At 60.1% G+C, this 16,783-nt stretch overlaps 1 protein-coding gene across 3 annotated transcripts in view; it reads right to left on the bottom strand.

Moving 5' to 3' along the window:
- Nucleotides 1-526: 526 nt before the first annotated feature.
- The window catches only part of ARHGEF18 (Rho/Rac guanine nucleotide exchange factor 18), an 85,305-nt gene continuing 69,048 nt past the window's right edge, over nt 527-16,783 (bottom strand). For all 3 annotated transcript variants that reach the window (XM_058728845.1, XM_058728844.1, XM_058728846.1), the window contains 15 exons: nt 16,658-16,783; nt 14,114-14,231; nt 13,005-13,253; nt 11,924-12,000; nt 10,634-10,812; nt 9,752-9,843; nt 7,526-7,708; nt 6,172-6,309; nt 5,709-5,830; nt 5,138-5,194; nt 4,997-5,044; nt 4,415-4,885; nt 3,785-4,118; nt 2,807-2,932; nt 527-2,726 (listed from right to left, as the gene is read on the bottom strand). In XM_058728845.1, the coding sequence (XP_058584828.1) occupies nt 2,584-2,726; nt 2,807-2,932; nt 3,785-4,118; nt 4,415-4,885; nt 4,997-5,044; nt 5,138-5,194; nt 5,709-5,830; nt 6,172-6,309; nt 7,526-7,708; nt 9,752-9,843; nt 10,634-10,812; nt 11,924-12,000; nt 13,005-13,253; nt 14,114-14,231; nt 16,658-16,783 (2,463 nt within the window). In that variant the 3' untranslated portion in view covers nt 527-2,583. The remainder of the gene's footprint in view (nt 2,727-2,806; nt 2,933-3,784; nt 4,119-4,414; nt 4,886-4,996; nt 5,045-5,137; nt 5,195-5,708; nt 5,831-6,171; nt 6,310-7,525; nt 7,709-9,751; nt 9,844-10,633; nt 10,813-11,923; nt 12,001-13,004; nt 13,254-14,113; nt 14,232-16,657) is intronic.

Raw genomic sequence — 16,783 nt, 5'->3', positions numbered from 1 at the left:
AGCGGGGAGGACTGGCAATGCTCCCACACCTCAGTCCCCTGCGGAGGGCTGCTTCTCCCCGGACCACGGGCGCCCTGGCCTCGCCACCGCCCCCAGTGTGATCATCATCTGGAGCATCCTCAGAGGGGACCAGGGCGAGCTTGTGGGCTGGGCTCCTCTGTGCGGGGCCACATTGCTTGCCCAGGAGGAGCCTCAGCATCCCTGAAGCCACCACCAGCTGCGGGGAAGGGGAGTGTCCTGCACTCTTCCACAGGCCTGACCCCTGCATGCAGCAGGTGGGAACATCAGCTCGGGGGGCTCCTACGGCATCCCGGCCACACAGGCCCTGTGGAGGGGAGTCTGCGGGGCCCTGAGCGTGGCGTCCAGGCCTCCCCCAGGTCCTACTGCAGCAGGGGGTGTGGCGGGGGGGCCCCGCCTGGGGAGGGGAGCCACGGGAGTCTCCCCGTAATCCACCATCACAGCACCGGCGTTGGGCAGACGATCCTCAAACAAAACCCCAAACCCTCAATACGAACATTCCGTCCGCTCACCTCCGAAGCTTTTATTGCTGGAATCAGGTCTTAAGTTCTAAGACGGTTCTGAAAGATCCCGCGGTGAGGAAACACAATCATCGTAAAAGCAATTGTCGGGTGGACTAAGATTATGGTCACGATTAACAAAGACGCGCACAGATTCCACAGAAATGGTATCTGTTCAGCCACCGACCACACAAGGAGAACTGGGCTCTACCCAGGGGTGACCTCCTGCTGGCCAGACATGTACTGGCACTGCCCCGCTGCGTGGCACGACCGAGAAATGCTCTCGGCCCCGTGGTGGGGAGCCCCGACTCCTGCCACGTGGCTGAGCAGAAACTCCTCACCGCGAGGGGCACCTGGCGGTCACATTGCCCAGCACAAGGGCCCAGGAATGTTCTCTTTACGACAGGACAGGGACCTAAAGTCAACTTTTCTAAAGTGCTCCGATACGTCTTGGTACGACACGAACACTGATTAGAGACGTGGCACAGGTCAGCTCCGCTGTGTCACAGGACCGAGGGAGACCGCTTTTCCTTGCTCCTCGAGGAGGAGGAGGACACGGTCAAGAGCAGGGGAGAGGAGGGAGCAGGCGGGGCTTCTCGGAGAGGCCTGGGAACGTCACACCATTTCCTGTGTTTGGGAGAGGTTCACAACCGCTGCTTTCGGTTCCTCCGTCAGGAATGCCTGTGTCGCTCCACCCTGCAGCGCCCTCACTCCTTGGTCAGCAAGGGACCCAAGTCCTCCCGCCAATGCCTTGGAAGGGACTGGGCTCTGGGCTCGGTGGCGGAGCCAGGGGTGCAAAGGCTGCGGGATCCCCACTCACCTACCCGGCACCCAGAGTTCCTCCAGAGCTGAAGTGTGGCTCTGACCCATTTGCCACCCCTGACCGTTCCTGGACATCTAACACCGCCCCCCCCCCCCCCCCACATCCACAGCTGTGCGGCTGGACTGTGGGGGGGTGGGGAGCTGCCTTCCAGGGAAAGTGGACAGTAAGCTAGCATGGCTCACCGGGCATGAGGCACCCACGGCCATCTGGCCACCTAAGGTCTCCTGGCCACACGTGACCCCTCTAGCATCTCACCCTTGTCTGCCAGGGCAGGGCAGCCCCACCACTCCATTCCCTAAACCAGCACCTGCCCCTCAGTGAGGGACACCTGTCCCGGGGGCTTCCTCCCTGTGGCCCCAGGAACACCAGCCCATCTCATGGGGGCTGGGGACCCTCTGCTAGGAGTGGGACCCTCAGGAGTGCACTAGTCCTGCCTAAAGCTCTCGATTTGCCTTCTCCGGACAGGCTGAATGCTCAGAGAACAGCTGGTGCCCTTGAACCCCACAGAATCATGCCAACTGGGTGAGGTTCCTCTGGGAAGCACAAAGTTGAACAACAGCAGGTTTTAAAAACCTCTGTCAAATTAAAATGAGTTATGGCCCACCCCTTCCAGAACCTATAGAACCTGTCTACGGTGCCACTGGCCATCCCCTTCATACGCCCTGCCCTGTGGCCCTCTGTCCCCAGGCGGGCTGTGTGCCACCCCTGGTCTGAGCTCACGCCCTCGGCCTTGAGGTTCACCGTGAACACATGTAGGTTTCTGCTTTGGAAGCTGTTCTGCTGACACCACCCACCCCTCCTGGTGCCCTAATGACACGTTCCAGCGTCTCCTGGGGGCTGCGGAGCCTGGCCAAGGGCCAGCACCTCTCCTCCTTAGACTGGGGTCTGGCCTGTCACCAGGCTTCTTGCGTTGGGCAGTCCCTGGGAACGATGGCGTGGAGTTGCTCTCTCCCTATTCACATGGGGTGCTACAACTGAACACAGCTCCTTAGGTCAGCTCTGGCTCACCCTTCGATGACAAACTTTCCTTTCTGTATCAAAAAAAGAAGTTTAGAAAGTTACCCAGGCACCATTGCTAATCCTACAGAAAGAGCCTCGAGACGACAGGCCCGCCCCGGCCCAGACCCCAGCCCCAGCCATGCGGTCGCTGGTGTTGGTCTGCTAGGGAAGGGGGGAGGGACAACTGGGCTGCTCCCCAGAGAGCAGGACAGGGAGGGGTCTGCACCTGGAGCCACAGCCCCTCTAGAAGAAGATGACGTCTTCCTTGCCGGCTTCTTCCTTGTCCAATGGCGTGGTGGGCAGTGGCAAGAAGGATGGGGGCACGGGCACGCCCCCGGGCTTGGAGCCCTCAGGGGGCACGTCGGCTGGGGCTGAGCCGCAGGGGTCTGGAAGAGAGTGGGGGTGGCGGGTGTCGGCAGCTGCCGGGCATCACGGCGGCCCCGCTGTCCCGGGGGGCCGGGCTCACCTGGGAGAGGCGTGGAGCCGTGGCTGCCTGGCAGGACGGGGCTCAGCGAGCGGCGGTTCCGAGAGGCGCCCTCGTCCTTGCCCATGAGCTTGCCGAGAAGCAGCTGCTGCTTCAGGTCGAAGGAGGCTGAGGGCAGAAGGGCATGGCCCGGGGTGTCTGGCCTCGCTCCAGGCACACAAGCAGCCCCCCTCCAACCCCTCCTTGGCTCTTCCCCCAGACGGCCGAGGGAGGACGCCGGCACCCATGCCCAAGGACGGCCCCAGGGACAGCGAGGCCTGACCACAGTGTGCCGCTGGAGAGAGACCCCGTGACCCCCGAGCCCCAGCAGTCCTGGGACACAGGCCCTGCTCCTCAGGGAACACCCCAGGGCTGGCTCCCCTCAGCCAGAGCCTGCATGCTGACAGCACCCAAGGGAGCCCCCCCGGGCTTTCCCTACCGGGGACCATTTGCTGCAGAGTGCTCTGTGCGAGGACCTCAGTGTCCCCTCTGTGGACCGAGGACCCCGTAGAGATGTGGGTGCTAGTGTCGGCACTGGCTGGGGGCTCGGTGGGAGTGTTAGCACTGCTTGCCTCGATGTCCCTCAGTGACCCAGGCTCTCTGACCTCTCCTCCTTGGTCACCCCTTTGCAGGGCCCCTCTTTCTGAACTGCCAAGAGGTTCCCTCATCTCCAGTCCCAGTGTGAGGGCCGGGGTAGGAAAAGGACATGGGGTTTGATGTTTTAATTTTGCTTCTTGGGCCAGAAGACCACATGGGGACAGATCGTCTCTGTAGCCTGGTGTCACCAGCTGTGCCTTCTAGTTTCCTCCTGGTGCCCCTTCCAGGGAACAGCCCTGGGGTCCCGTTTTGGTTTGCTCCCAAGAAGCCGCTTTAGTCTCAACAAACGGTGGTGACTGGACCGGGTGGGCACCTGAGATCACCCATCACCTAGAGCCCACCAGGACTCCGCGGCCTCAGCTCCGCCCCCCACTCCGGGCTCACCCGAGCTGTCCCAGCGCTGGGAGCCCCTGCTCTTGCTGCCCTTGTCCTTGCCGCCCTTGGTGGAGGCGGCCAGCTTGGTGGGGATTTGCTGCTGCACCGCCGCCTGCCTCTGGATCTGGTTGGTGGCGCTGAGCAGCTGGATGGGCACGTCGCTCTTGGCCGGCCGACCCTCTGCTGGGGTGCTGTCTCGGCGAGCCACCTCGGGGCGCTCTGGGAACTCGGGGCCCGAGCTGGACAGCAGCAGGCTCGCCCGGGGTCCTGGCGCTTTGGCGAGGCCGGTGGGCCCTTCCAGCCCTTCCCCGTTGAAGCTGGGAGCGTGGCTTGGGGGCTGGGCCTGAAAGAGGGACAGACGCCACATCCCAGAGCTGTCCCTCCTGCTGGAGATCACGTCCCACCCCCCAATCCCCCTGTCCCCAGATCTGCAGTGTCCAGGGCCGGCCTCGCCCACTTGCCCCACCCAACCTCCTCTGGGTCCCGGGGTCACCTAAGCGCGCAAGCGCGCGCGGCTGGGAGGTTCTGTTTGAGGGCGGGGCCGGCGCCGGCCCCCCGGGGTCGCCACTTACTGCTGCAGGCGCGCACGCACGCGCCGGGGTTCACGCGCCCGGCGCGCCGCCCCGCCCCGCCCCTCACCTCGGCCTGCGCGTCGGGCGGCAGCGCCCCGGGCGCCGTGTTCTGCTTCTTGAGGCGCCGCTGCTGCTCCAGCTGCTCGCGCTCCCGCTCCACGGCGCGCTGCGCCTCCCGCAGCCGCTCCAGGTCGTGCTGGTAGGCGCGCCGCTGCCGCTCTAGCTGCTCGCGCTCCTGGCCCAGCCGCTCCTGCAGCTGCAGCGACTCTTCCTCGCGCTGCCGCAGCCGCGCCGAAGCCACGTCGAGCTCCTGCCGCTGGCGTTCCCGCTCGCGCTCCCAGCGCTGCTGCTCCAGCCGCAGCCGGCCCTGCTGCTTCTGCACGCCCGCCAGCTCCTCCCGCTGCTTCTCGAAGTTGCGCTGGCGCTCCTGCTCCAGCAGCAGGTTCCCGCGCGTGGACTGCAGCCGCAGCTGCTTCTCGCGCTCCTGGAGGGCGGCCCTCTGCATCTCCACGTAGCTGTCCTGCTGGGCGATGACGGCCTGCGGGGGGCGAGGCGGGGCGTGGGGGGAGGCCCCGATGTTAGGAGGCGGCTGGCCCTTCCCCAGACCCTAGCCTCCCGCAGGAAAAGGGCCCGGGCACAGCCCCTGTACCTGGAGGCTTAGCAGCAGCTGGGACAGCGTCTGGATCCGCTGCACGAGCTGTGGAGAAGGAGAGAGACGCGGGCTCCCTGCACGGAGCGGCGCGGGGCGTGCATGCCGACCCCCGGGGAGACAGACGAGCCCCGAGCCTACCTCCAGCTCCAGGACGGCGGGCAGACGGGGGCCACACTCCGCACCTGGCACTGTGACCTGTGGAGGCAACAGAGTCAGACTTGAAGAGCTAAGGACCTGCTGATTAGTGACCAACAGGCCCTTCCCCTCCCAGCCACGCCTGGTCCTGTGACTCGCGTCGAGTCTTGGCGTCTGGAAAACGACTGCACAGGGCAGCCTGCCTGGAGGCGGGAAGGCGGCTGTCGTGGGCTCACCCTGCGGAGGCTGGGGGCACACAGCGGGCAGTAGAGGGAGCCTCAGCCGCAGCCCTGCTCGGGCCCCAGTGCGCCCCAGCCTCCGGGCACCAGGACACTTGTACAGACCCAACGCTGGCGGGCCCCGCAGGGTCTCTCCTCTGCTGATGCGGCTATAGCTACTGCCCTGGGCCTGTCCCCTCTCTCATCCCCTTCCCGGCCACCGTGGGCCACTCCCAGGGACAGCGTGTTGCCGCTAGATGGAAAAACCAGACCACGCAAGCACAGGCTGTTCACACTTGGCAACGGTAACGAAAAGGGCTTGGGGGGCCCTGGACCTGGCTACGGGAGCGACATACCCCAGGTGGTGGCTCCTCAGAGGCCCCCGGGGTGTCGCCGGGCCTGGAGTCTGGGCTGCTCACTGGGCCTTGCCAGTCTCGGGGGCCAGGGTCGTTGCTGCAGACCTTCTTAAAACTGCCGTCTGAAAACCCCAATCCAGGTGCGTGAAGGGGCTGGACGTCCCCCAGGAGTCCGGACGGGGCACCACAACCCCGGAACCCAGGTAGGAAATTGTGGCCAGGCCGCCACCCTTGGGCTTGTGCCAAAATGGCAGCATCGGAGACACACGCCAGCAGGAAAGGGAGGGGCTGGCTGGTCTGTGTGCCGCTGTCGGAGCATGACCGACAACACCCTGAAGGTTCCAGAACCTCACCACAGAGGGTTTATAATCGTTGAGGGGAAGCAGCAGCAGAGACACCCAGCAATAAATGCCTCGGCTTTGCAAAGGGAACGTTCCAAGCTGTCCCGAGAAGCCCCACTCACTCTTGCCAGGGCTGCTCACGGTGTCGCAGCCCCCGAAGGTGTCTGCCCTGCGGGGCAGGCCCGCGGAGCCTCCCCCGTCTTCTGCCTGACCGTTGGCGCTGGCCAGCTGCCTGCAGAGCAGGTTCTGGATGTCCTCAACTGTGGAAGGAGATGGGAGGAAGCAAGTCGCCCTGTGGAACCACGCGGGGCACGGGGATCGGGGCCTAGAAGCTTGCAGGGCCTGGGTCACGGTCTTCTAATTCCTGTTGTGGGACTTCAGCCCCCCGCTCTATGCATTCCCCTAACTTCAGGTACTGCAGCCAGGACAGGCCAATGCATGTCTGCAGGTCAGGCTGGACCTCGGGGCAGCCTGTGGGAGGGGCCGGGGAAGAACTCGGGTGTGCGCTTGTGTGTGAGGGGTGCACACAGAAGGTCGGAGGCCATGGGAGGGTGGCCTCTGGGGGCAGGTCTGGTCACACAAAGTGCTTTAGGACAAACAAGCTTTGGCCAGTGAGGCGGTGGGGAGAACATTCCAGGCCCAGGCACAGGATATGAGAGGGTCCTCAGGGGGCCAAGAACAATGGCCCCTGAAGAAATGTGAGGAAGTAGAAGGTCAGTGTGGCCGGAGGACACGAGGCGGAGCAGAAGTGGAGTCCACAAGGGACCCCCCTGGTCTCTGTTCCCTTCACTCTGAAGGAAAGGTCTGGAGGGCAGCTGTCTCTCTCGTTTGTCGCTGAGAGAGCAGTTGCCAGCTGTCCGTCTGGACCCAGTGAGCACTGGCTGGCTGGCCTGACCCAGGCTGGGCCTCGTGCAGAGCTGGCCTAGCAGCTGTGTGGGGGCCACCGGGGGCTCCAGCAAGGACCCTGACGGCTCCACGAGGCGGGCCTGGCAGCAGAGTGCTCACGGAGGGCAGGAGACTGGCCAGCGCCCCCTTGTGGTTGCTGTGTTCAGAAGACTCCTCTCCCCAGAGGTGGGGTTCCAGGCCCAGGGGCAGGAGCCCTCTGAAATGACCCACCAAATGTGGATATGTGCGTGATCTCTGGGGAGATCACTGGTGCCCCACTTCTCAGAGAGGAGGGCCTCTTGAAGGTGGGGAACCCATCTCAGTCGACTTCAGATCCCAGGGGCCTGGCATGGTGCCTCGTGTAGCAGGTGCTCGGGAGAAGGTGCTGAGTCTGCCGGGTGTCAGCGCTGCTCCTGGGAGAACGCCTGCCCCAGCCAGACAGAAGTGCGTCCCAGCCAGGGTGGCGAGTTGGCCACACTGGGTCAAGTGCCGTCCTGGGGTCCCCCCGAGAACCATCCCCCACCCCGGGTGGAACTGTGGCGGCAGCAGCAGCCGGGTGCCCAGTGAGGGCCCCCAGGCTCGGCTCCTTACTCTCACTCATGGCCGACTTGAGAATCAGCTCCCCCTGCACGGTCTCGGAGGGGTCCCCTCCTCGGAAGAGGAGCCGTGGCGGAGCGACGTCTTCCAGCCCGCTCGTCTCGGCCATCTCCAGGTAGATCTGCTGCTTCTCACTGAGGCTCTGTGCAATCTGCTGGTCTTTCAGGTTCAGTCGCTCTGCAAAGGGATGGGGGGCGGGGGGGCAGCGGTCGGCCTTCCAGGATCGTTTCTCCCAGGAGTGGGCTCTGGGAGGCCCCTGCGGGGGGGGGGGGGGCGCGGTGAACTCTGGGGACCCCGGCTGACCCGCGCCCCACCCTTCCAACAGCCCACGGGGAAGGTGAGGGCACGGGCCTGCCTTCTGATTGTTTGCCCCAGCTATGAAAAGCTAAACACCATGGGGTACATGCGAGGACTTTCACGGGCCGATTTATTAGTTTGGGCCAAAGTGAGAATCTTCAAAGACTTAGTTTTCCTATCCTGAGCGTGTTCTGTCGGGCATTTAGGACAAACTCCTTGCAGGTCTCTGGGTTTTATGCCTTTTTTGTAGTTGCGGCCACAGCAAAGCTCTCACTGGTGACTGCCAGAATACACGTGTCACATTCAGCTGCATCTCACAGCCTCCCATAGTTTTCTAATTGATTCTATTAGATTTTCTAGGCAAATAATCATGTCACATGTGAAACACAATTCTGTCCCTTCCCTTCCAGTCATGATCTGACTTCTGCTCCTCCCCTTACCACCTAGGCTGGAGCTTGCAGGATAAAGGTAATAATGGTGACAGGGGCTGGCCCAGCCTTGCTTCTGATTTTGAGGAGTGTCCCTGAGGTCCCAGTGTTAAAGATGAGATCAGCTTTTGATCCAAGATGGGAATGAATATCTCCATAAAGAAAGCACCTATTTCTAACGCAATCTTGTCACGAACGTGTAAGGAATAGATATCGTTGTAGGACTGTGGCATCCACAGAGGTGTGTCCACGGAGATGTGCCTAGTACAGGGTGTGTGTTACATAACCATCCCGCAGAAATAAAGAGTCTGAATGAATACGGCATTAGAATTGTGCTCCCGGGGTCAGTGGGATTCTCCACCCCTTTCTTCTGGACATTTTTATTAATCAGTGCCCTCGAACGTATGCCTCTCCCTACAAAAAGAAATAAAACATAAACTGCCTAATTTTACGTGCTTACTGTCTAAATGCTACCTAATTTAAAAATAAGTGACTCAGTGAGAGGAAGGAGAGAAGCCGATGGAGACCACAAAGCACTGGGAACCGTTGTTGGCAGTGACCTCACTTCAGTCCCACAGGAGTCTGTTAAAGCCGGGAGAAGAATGGATAAGCACATAGGTGCATCTGTACAACCCAACAGTATTCAGCCTTAGGAAGGAAGGGAACACACACCCTACAACACGGCTGAACCCTGAAGCATTGTGGTCCGTGGAATCAGCCAGACACAAGAGGGGAGAGATCGCAGGACTCTCTATACACAAGATCCCCACGACAGGCCAATTCATAGAAACAGAAAGCAGAGCAGAGGTTACCAGGGGCAAAGGGAAGAAGGAGCAGGGAGTGACAGCTAATGGACACGGGGTTTTTTTGTGGAGAGCTGAAAATGGTCTGAAATTGTGGTGACAGTTGCACAATCTTGTGATATACACCCGAAGCCACTGCATGGTATGCTTTAAGTGGGTGAACTGTGTAGTGTGTGAATTATGTCTCAATGAAGTAGCTGGGAAAAAAATTAAAACAGGGCGGGGGGAGCCGAGGTCCCCAACCACAAAACCAGGGCTGGTCTCGGTCTGCCAGGCTCCAGAAGGAGGCTGTGGGGACCCGTGCTATTCCAAGTCCCCTTGGGGCTTTTGTGTATGTGACCTGGGACACCCACAGCGAGCTCCTTCCTGGACAGGGACGGAGGGAGAGGGCAGTGTGTGTGGCGAAGCGCGTGTGTCTCGAGGTGGCTCAGGGGCCCCGAGCGCCACCCTCTCCCTTTCTCATACCCCCTCCTGCCGATTGCCAGCTCGTGACAAATCCTCACTGCAAAGGCCCCACAGAGCTGTAGGACACGAGACAGCCCACGGGAGTCACTCCGTGGCCAATCCCAGTGGGAAGGAACAGAGATGCCGCTCATGGCCCCTGGCCCACTGCCTCAAGACGGTGCTGTGGAGCCTTCTGACCACACGAGGGACACATGGTGGGAGTCAGAGGTCCAGACTGACTCCCTTACCTTGGAAGTCCCTCAGCCTCAGGGCGCGGGCCTCGACCACCTTCCTCTCCTCTTCGGCCTCGCTGAAGGGCCCCTCCTCCTCGTCCGGACAGCTGCAGGGAGAATGGGCAGATGGGCGAGAATGCCTCACGGGCAGGCTGGCCTCAGTGACGGGCCCTGAGAGCTCTGTCTGCAGAACCGGCTGCCGAGAACATCTCGTTCTGTGGGTGACTTAGCTTGCTAACGGTGTGGGAGAAAAATGAGGGAGAAGAGAACGGCAGCCACCGGCATTCATCCCGTCTCTCAGGGTCCACACGTAACCAGCCACGGGTTTATGTGCCCGGTCACGACGCGGGAGAGGAGGAGACTGAGGACAGCTCACTTCGGGGGGACCTGCAGAACTGGCATTGGGTATGGAGGGAGCTCTGGGCAGGCTAAGGGTCCGGGAAGCTGCCAGGTGTAAAGAGAGGGAGCAGCAGGCTGGCTGGGTCCTGAGGAGTCCCCTGGCCTGAGGAAGAAGGACGGGACGCCACAACCTGCTCCAACAGGCCCAGCCCCCTGTCGGGTGTCATTCGTCGCATCCCACCAACACCCAAAGTTAGAACCACCTGGGCCCGCACCCCCCGGCCAGCAACGTCGCGGCCCCTTTAGCAACTGACAGGTTGGGCTGTTGTCGGAAGGTGCCAGAATGGTGCCACGTGTCCCTTTTAGACGAGGGGGGATGGACAAAGCACCGAGGCGGAATGAGGGAGAGGAAAGGCAGAGGGGTCTCCGGCCGACCTGTGACCTCTAGTGCTCTCTCAGGCCCTTCAAGGCCACAGCTGACTGGGTGGCTATCAAAGCCCAAGGCTACACGGCTGGGGGCTCGGGTTGGGAGGGCGCGCACACACGGGCACTTCTCACTTCTCAACGGCCCTTCTGATGTGAGCCATCCAGGTGTTCCTCTCCTCTTTGGAGCTGGTGTAGATCTCGTACATCTCCGGGCCTCGCAGGGAGACGCTGATCAGGAACATGGCTTTCTCCTCGTTGGCCACTTCCCTCACGATGAGCTTTTGTAATGAGATGACCGGGCGCTTGGAGTCCTGTGTGGGTGCAATGCGGTGCCTCGTGAGGGGGTAGCTTCACCCTGCCGTATCTGAATGGCTGTCGCGCGCCTGTCTGAGGGGGAGGGGACGGGGGGCGGCAGGTGCCCCATCTATTTTCAAACAATGGAAAGCAGAGATATTTTGCCACGTGGGGAAAAAAGACACGACTGCAACGATCTCCTCATATGCTCTGTTTATCGTGCTTAAACACGTGTTTTATAACCAGTGATGCATGCCACTGGACAAAACTCAAGAGATACAAGGGTAGGTAGTGTATGATCACAAATGAATCTTCCTCCTGACTCTGTGCCCCAAACCGCCACAGCCAGGCAGTATTCCTCTCTGTGATCCTACGAGAGACGATGCTCTGACACAGCCCGGTAAAATGCACACTAACTGGCGGTGATGGGCTGAACTGTGCCCCCCAAATCCTGATGTTAAAGCCCTAACCCTCCTGGCGCCTCAGAATGTGATTCTGTAGAGGTGGGGCCTTTACAGAGGTGCTTAAGGTAAGATGAAGTCATTAAGGGAGGGGGTCCCATCCAGTAGGACTGGGCTCCTACTAAGGAGAGGGGACGGTGCACACAGTCACACGGAGGGGACGCCATATGAAGATACGGGGAGAGGATGGCAAGCCAATGAGAGAGGCCCCAGGAGAAACCAGCCCTATGCAGGCCAGGCTTGGCTCCCGTGACAAGGGTATCCCGGGATCAGAGCGCCATGGGGCCAAGATGCTCACAGCTCCCAGGGAGCAGCTGCCTGAGCTGGGGTCTTTGGTAGGGAAGGAAGGAGGGGATCTCCTGGCAAGGATGCGGAAGCCCCCGAACCCCCAAGCCCCTGAGAGAGGAAGAGTCACGGAGACAAGGAGGCTAAGACCAGACAGGATGTCAGCCCAAGGCCCTGAGGCCTCCTCAGGCAATCAGACAGGACCCTGGGTCTTGGAAAATTCTACTCCCGCCCTGTTGGAACCTCCTGGCCCCTGGGAGGACGTGGGACAGCGGGTGAACTTTTGGATGTGTCTTCCTGGCCGCCCTCCGACTCAGCTTCACAGCCACCCCCTAACGTCCCAGAGGGCAGGACCTAACATCTGACGAGATGGGATACGTACCACGGAGGCAAAGACGTATTTTTGATCCTTTTCTTGTAGCAGCAAAAGCACATCAGTCAGAAGGACAACGAGAACATCTAATGAGAAAAGCACAGAAGGAAATGTCTCACAGGGTCGCAGGGCCACATGGGTCCTGCCAGGCAGACCCATGCGTCCAGGGAAGGCTCTAGCCCCAGGGCAGGGGGGCTGGTCGCTCAGCCTGGTGCCACGATGCTTCTGCAGGAGCCTGAGGGTTTCCGTCCACCTCACGGCTCTCCATCACCTCCTGGGTTCCAACATTTGGCACAGATCAGTGGCTGGAGTCTCCTCCTGCAGGTTGCTGAACCTGCCATTCGGTCCCTGTTGTGATGGCACCTGCAGGCCTGGCCTCTGAGATTCTCTGGCTGATTCCTCAAACATGAATTGTGTCTCCACCCCCCCCCCCCACCAGGTCAGCGGGGACTTGAGCCAGGGACGTCGTGGCCTGCCCTCAGGCCCCTTGTCCCTGCGGGGACATCTGACAGCAGAGCCCTGGCACGTCCTGCACGGCGTGTCCAGCCGGAGCCCGTGTGTCTCAGAAAGCAGGAGCAGTACCCTCTCCAGACACCCAGACCAGACGCCTCTCCCCAAGAGTCCTCTTGCCTGAGGCCTGCGGGCTCCTCCTCGCAAGCATTTACTGCACTTCTCGCTACTTTTGGCTTCCTTCCTTCTTTCTCCCTTTCTGTCCACTGGCTGGAGCCCCCGAGGGCACAGCCCTCCCACCACCCACCTGGGTGTCGTGCACCCAGGAGGCGCTAAATTGCCTGCCGGATGCTCGCCCGTGCGAGCTACGAACAAGCACATCTGATCCCTGGCCACCTCAAGCACTCCCCACCAACGATCTTGAAAGATGCTGGCGTCAACAGACAGGTTAGGAGGTTTCCAGAAGCTCGTGGTTTGGCCCGGGGAAACGCAGGCCGGAGGCCAGCGTGCTCTCTGGTCTGGAAGTGCACTGTGGGTTTTGGAGGCGGGGCCCACAGTAGCCCCCGGGCAGTGAGCGGGAGGCTCGGGGACGCGGGGGCCCTTCCGCGGCTGCCCCCCGGAGGCGGGGGCCCAGCCTTACCTTTCAGGCGCCCCGACGTGGTCTTCCAGCACAGCGTGCCCTCCAGATACAGCTGCCGCTGTAACATGTCCTCCTTGCGGAAGGTCAGGCCGTTCTTGAGCTTGCTGGAGGACTTCAGGTCCACCCTCCCCGCGATCTCCCGGAGGCGCTGGCCTCTCTCGAACTCGCTGACCTTGGCGTCCACTTGCGAGATGATGTCTCTGATGAGCTTCAGGGCCTGGCTCAGGTCTCTGTGGTCCTCGCTGCCGGCTGCCACACACCGCAGGGTTAGCGCCTTCCTGTGTCCCCGTTCACAAACACGACAGAGGCGGACGTGCTATGGGCTCTACGAGGTGCGCTCCCTGAAGCCACTGCTCAGAGGACCCTCAAGAATCACCTCCCAACCAGCGCCTGGATGTAAACGCTTCTCCAGACAAAGGCGGCGGCATCTGGTTCCCGCTGAGGCACAGCCTCCACTGAACGTGGAAGCCGACGCGTGACTGAGAGACAGAAGCGGCCCTGCCTAGCCCTGCTGCCTGCCCCTCCTCGGTGAATGCCCCCGCCCCCCCCCCCGGCCCCAACCCCGTGCCCACCAGCTCTGCCCAGAAGACTCCCTCCACCTCCCGCCATCACCCAGAGCTGGCTCCTGTAGCTCCAAGAATCTGCTCGTTCTCGCAGGGCCCGAGTCTCCTGGGGGTGGGGCTCGTGTGGTCAGGCCCTGGCCTCTGAGAACCCCGGGCTGGCCCGTGGGCCCTTTCTCCTCCGCCCGCCCAGGTTCCAGGCACGTGACACGAAGGCCATCTCTGTGCCTGTCGGGACCAACATTCATCTGCTCCCTGGATGACGACCCAGGGCCTTCTGTGGCCCAGCCTGTGCCAGGGGCTGCGGGGTGACAGCGGGCAAGTAAGACCGGCACCCCATCTTTCTTGAGTCGGAAACCCCACAACCCAGCACGGCGGATTCGGCATGGTGGCAGCTCGGCTAATGACTGCTGAGCCGCGATGGCTCCAGAGAACCAGGGAGGGAGCACAGAGGGGGCGCTTCTCCAACCCACTGCTAAAACGGGGCAGGAAGACCGAGATCGCCCCTCCAAGCGGCAGTGGGTGAGGCCGCGAGGAGAGCTACTGTACCTTCTGTGTTCTGAATAATGCGCTCCACCAGCACCGGGTACTTGGTTATGCGCTGCGTGACCAGGAGGATACATTCCTGCACACCAAGCCGCCGCACGATGGAAAAGTTGCCGATTTTCTAGGCAATGGGAAACAAAATGCCCCGCTGGCACCCTGGCTCCTGCCAAATCAGCTGGGGGCACCTTCCTTTTTCAGGTCGCCAAGGCCTTTTCTCTCTGTTGCTTCACTGAGTACTTGAAAGGGGGGCTCATCTGCTGTGCGCAGAAAGGCCGCCGAAGCAAAGGCAGTGTCCCCTCTTGTAAAGGAGGACCTCTGTAAAACCCAGGAAGAAGAAACCAGAACCAGGGTGCCTGGGTGGCTCCGTGCGTTGAGCATCCAACTCTTGATTTTGCCTCAGGTCATAATCTCAAGGTTCCTGAGTTTGAGCCCTGCGTTGAGCTCTGAAAGCACAGAGCCTGCTTGGGACTCTTTCTCTCCTTCTCTCTCTCTCTCTGTCCCTCAAAATAAATAAATAAACTTTAAAAAAAAAAAAAAAAAAAAAAAGAGGGGCACTTGGGTGGCTCTGTCGGTTAAAGCGTCTGACTTCGGCTCAGGTCATGATCTCGTGGTTCGGGAGTCTGAGCCCCGCCTCGGGTTCTCTGCTGTCAGCACAGAGCCTGGAGCCTGCTTCGGATCCGCTGTCCCCTTCTCTCTCCCTGCCTCTCCCCCCCCCGTGCTCTCTCTCTCAAAAATACAGGGGGCGGTAGGGAATCACCCAGAGAGCTGTATATCACACATGCCCACATACACATGCGTGCATATACACACAAGGACCCCGACTGACGGCTGCCAGAACCATCTGGAACTACCCTGAGCCTGTGCCTCTGAGGCAGCCCCCTGCTGGCACCCGACGCACACCTCTGGCTAAGAACCCAAGAAGCAGTCACCGGAAGCCAGCTCCTGGCAGGGCAGAGCACGGTTTCTGGTGCCCTCCAGAGCATACCACACATTCTGCTTCTCTGCTCCCTCGACACTCAAGCACTCCAGGAATGCAGCCATTGTGGAGCCACTTTTGAGGAGGACCAGAGGAGGACTCTGGGGTTTGTGAAGTTCCAGGGACAACCTCAAACGGACCCTCTGCCTTTCCCGTCTACAGCCACTGCAACTGCAATGGGGCGGTATTTAAAAACCTGTCATTCTTTTTTTTCTAAGTTTATTTATTTTGAGAGAGAGAGAGCACGCGAAGGAGGGGCAGAGAGACAGGGAGAGACAATGAGAGGGAGAGAAAATCCTAAGTGGGCTCCACACTGCCAGCTTAGAGCCTGACTCGGGGCTCGAACTCATGAGTCGTGAGCTTGTGACGCGAGCAGAACTCAAGAAACGGATGCTTAACGACTGAGCCAGCCAGGTGCCCCCAAAACCTGTCATTCTTAACTCTAGACCATTAGTTATTGGCTATCACTTCCAACTAAAGTCCTCGGGGACCAAGCTACAGAAGGCATGCTGACAGCCAAGTGACCTTAACCCAGGTGCACTTGCAAGGATGTGGGAGACAGGGGCTTGCCCCTCCCCGGGGACTCAGGTTGGATGTTGCATTTTTGGTTCTGGGCTGTGAGCACCTGCACGTGACTAGGCAGAAGGCAGGTGTGGGTCATTTCCCAGGCCTCAAGGGACAAATGGGGACCAGAGAGGGAAGGAGGCGAGGTGGGGGGGGCAAAGGTGTGGAGTAAGTTATGAAGGCCAAATGGGTGGCTCCAGAGGGGTGGTTCCCAGGACGAGGGAATGACACTTGTGTCCCCTCAGCAGTCTGAGGAGTGGTGGTCAGCAGGTTCCACGTCGTGGCCTGCTGGTGTGGCCAGGAACAAAGCCCTGGGTGTGCTTTGCTTTGTTTTACATCTCGCAATTCTCCAGATTTCACTGACGTGCTCTGAACAGGTTTGTGGTTAAAATGAAAGAAAAGGGGCGCCTGGGTGGCGCAGTCGGTTAAGCGTCCGACTTCAGCCAGGTCACGATCTCGCGGTCCGTGAGTTCGAGCCCCGCGTCAGGCTCTGGGCTGATGGCTCGGAGCCTGGAGCCTGTTTCTGATTCTGTGTCTCCCTCTCTCTCTGCCCCTCCCCCGTTCATGCTCTGTCTCTCTCTGTCCCAAAAATAAATAAAAAACGTTGAAAAAAAATTAAAAAAAAAAAAAAATAAAATAAAATGAAAGAAAAACTTGGGGTGCCTGGGTGGCTCAGTGGGTTAAGCGTCCAGGACTCTTGGTTTCGGCTCAGGTCATGATCTCACGGTTTCGTGAGTTCGAGCCCCGCATCAGGCTCCAAGCTGACAGTGCAGAGCCTGCTTGGGATTCTCTGTCTCCCCCTCTCTCTGCCCCTCCCCACTTGCACTGTCTCTGTCTCTTTCAAGATAAATAAATAAACTTGAAAATCCCTGGTTTGTAACAGGTACCTTATAACCTTAAGCTCTTCAAAGATTACAGTCCTGTGGAAAACAATCCAGAGCAAAGAGGATGCATTTTTTAATTAAAAAAAAAAAAAAAAAAAAAAAAAAATTTTTTTTTTTTTTTACCTTGATCAAGCTTTGAAATTTCTTGTTTTGCTGCAGCAGCAACTTATAGTGACTGACCGCCTCGTTGTGGCCGCTACAAAAGACACCGTATTTTTCTTTCATTCTGTCCCCATTTTCGCCTGAAAA

This window comes from Neofelis nebulosa, chromosome 4, assembly GCF_028018385.1.
Source record: "Neofelis nebulosa isolate mNeoNeb1 chromosome 4, mNeoNeb1.pri, whole genome shotgun sequence".
NCBI classification, from domain to species: domain Eukaryota; kingdom Metazoa; phylum Chordata; class Mammalia; order Carnivora; family Felidae; genus Neofelis; species Neofelis nebulosa.
This window is presented reverse-complemented; position numbering and strand designations above follow the sequence as displayed.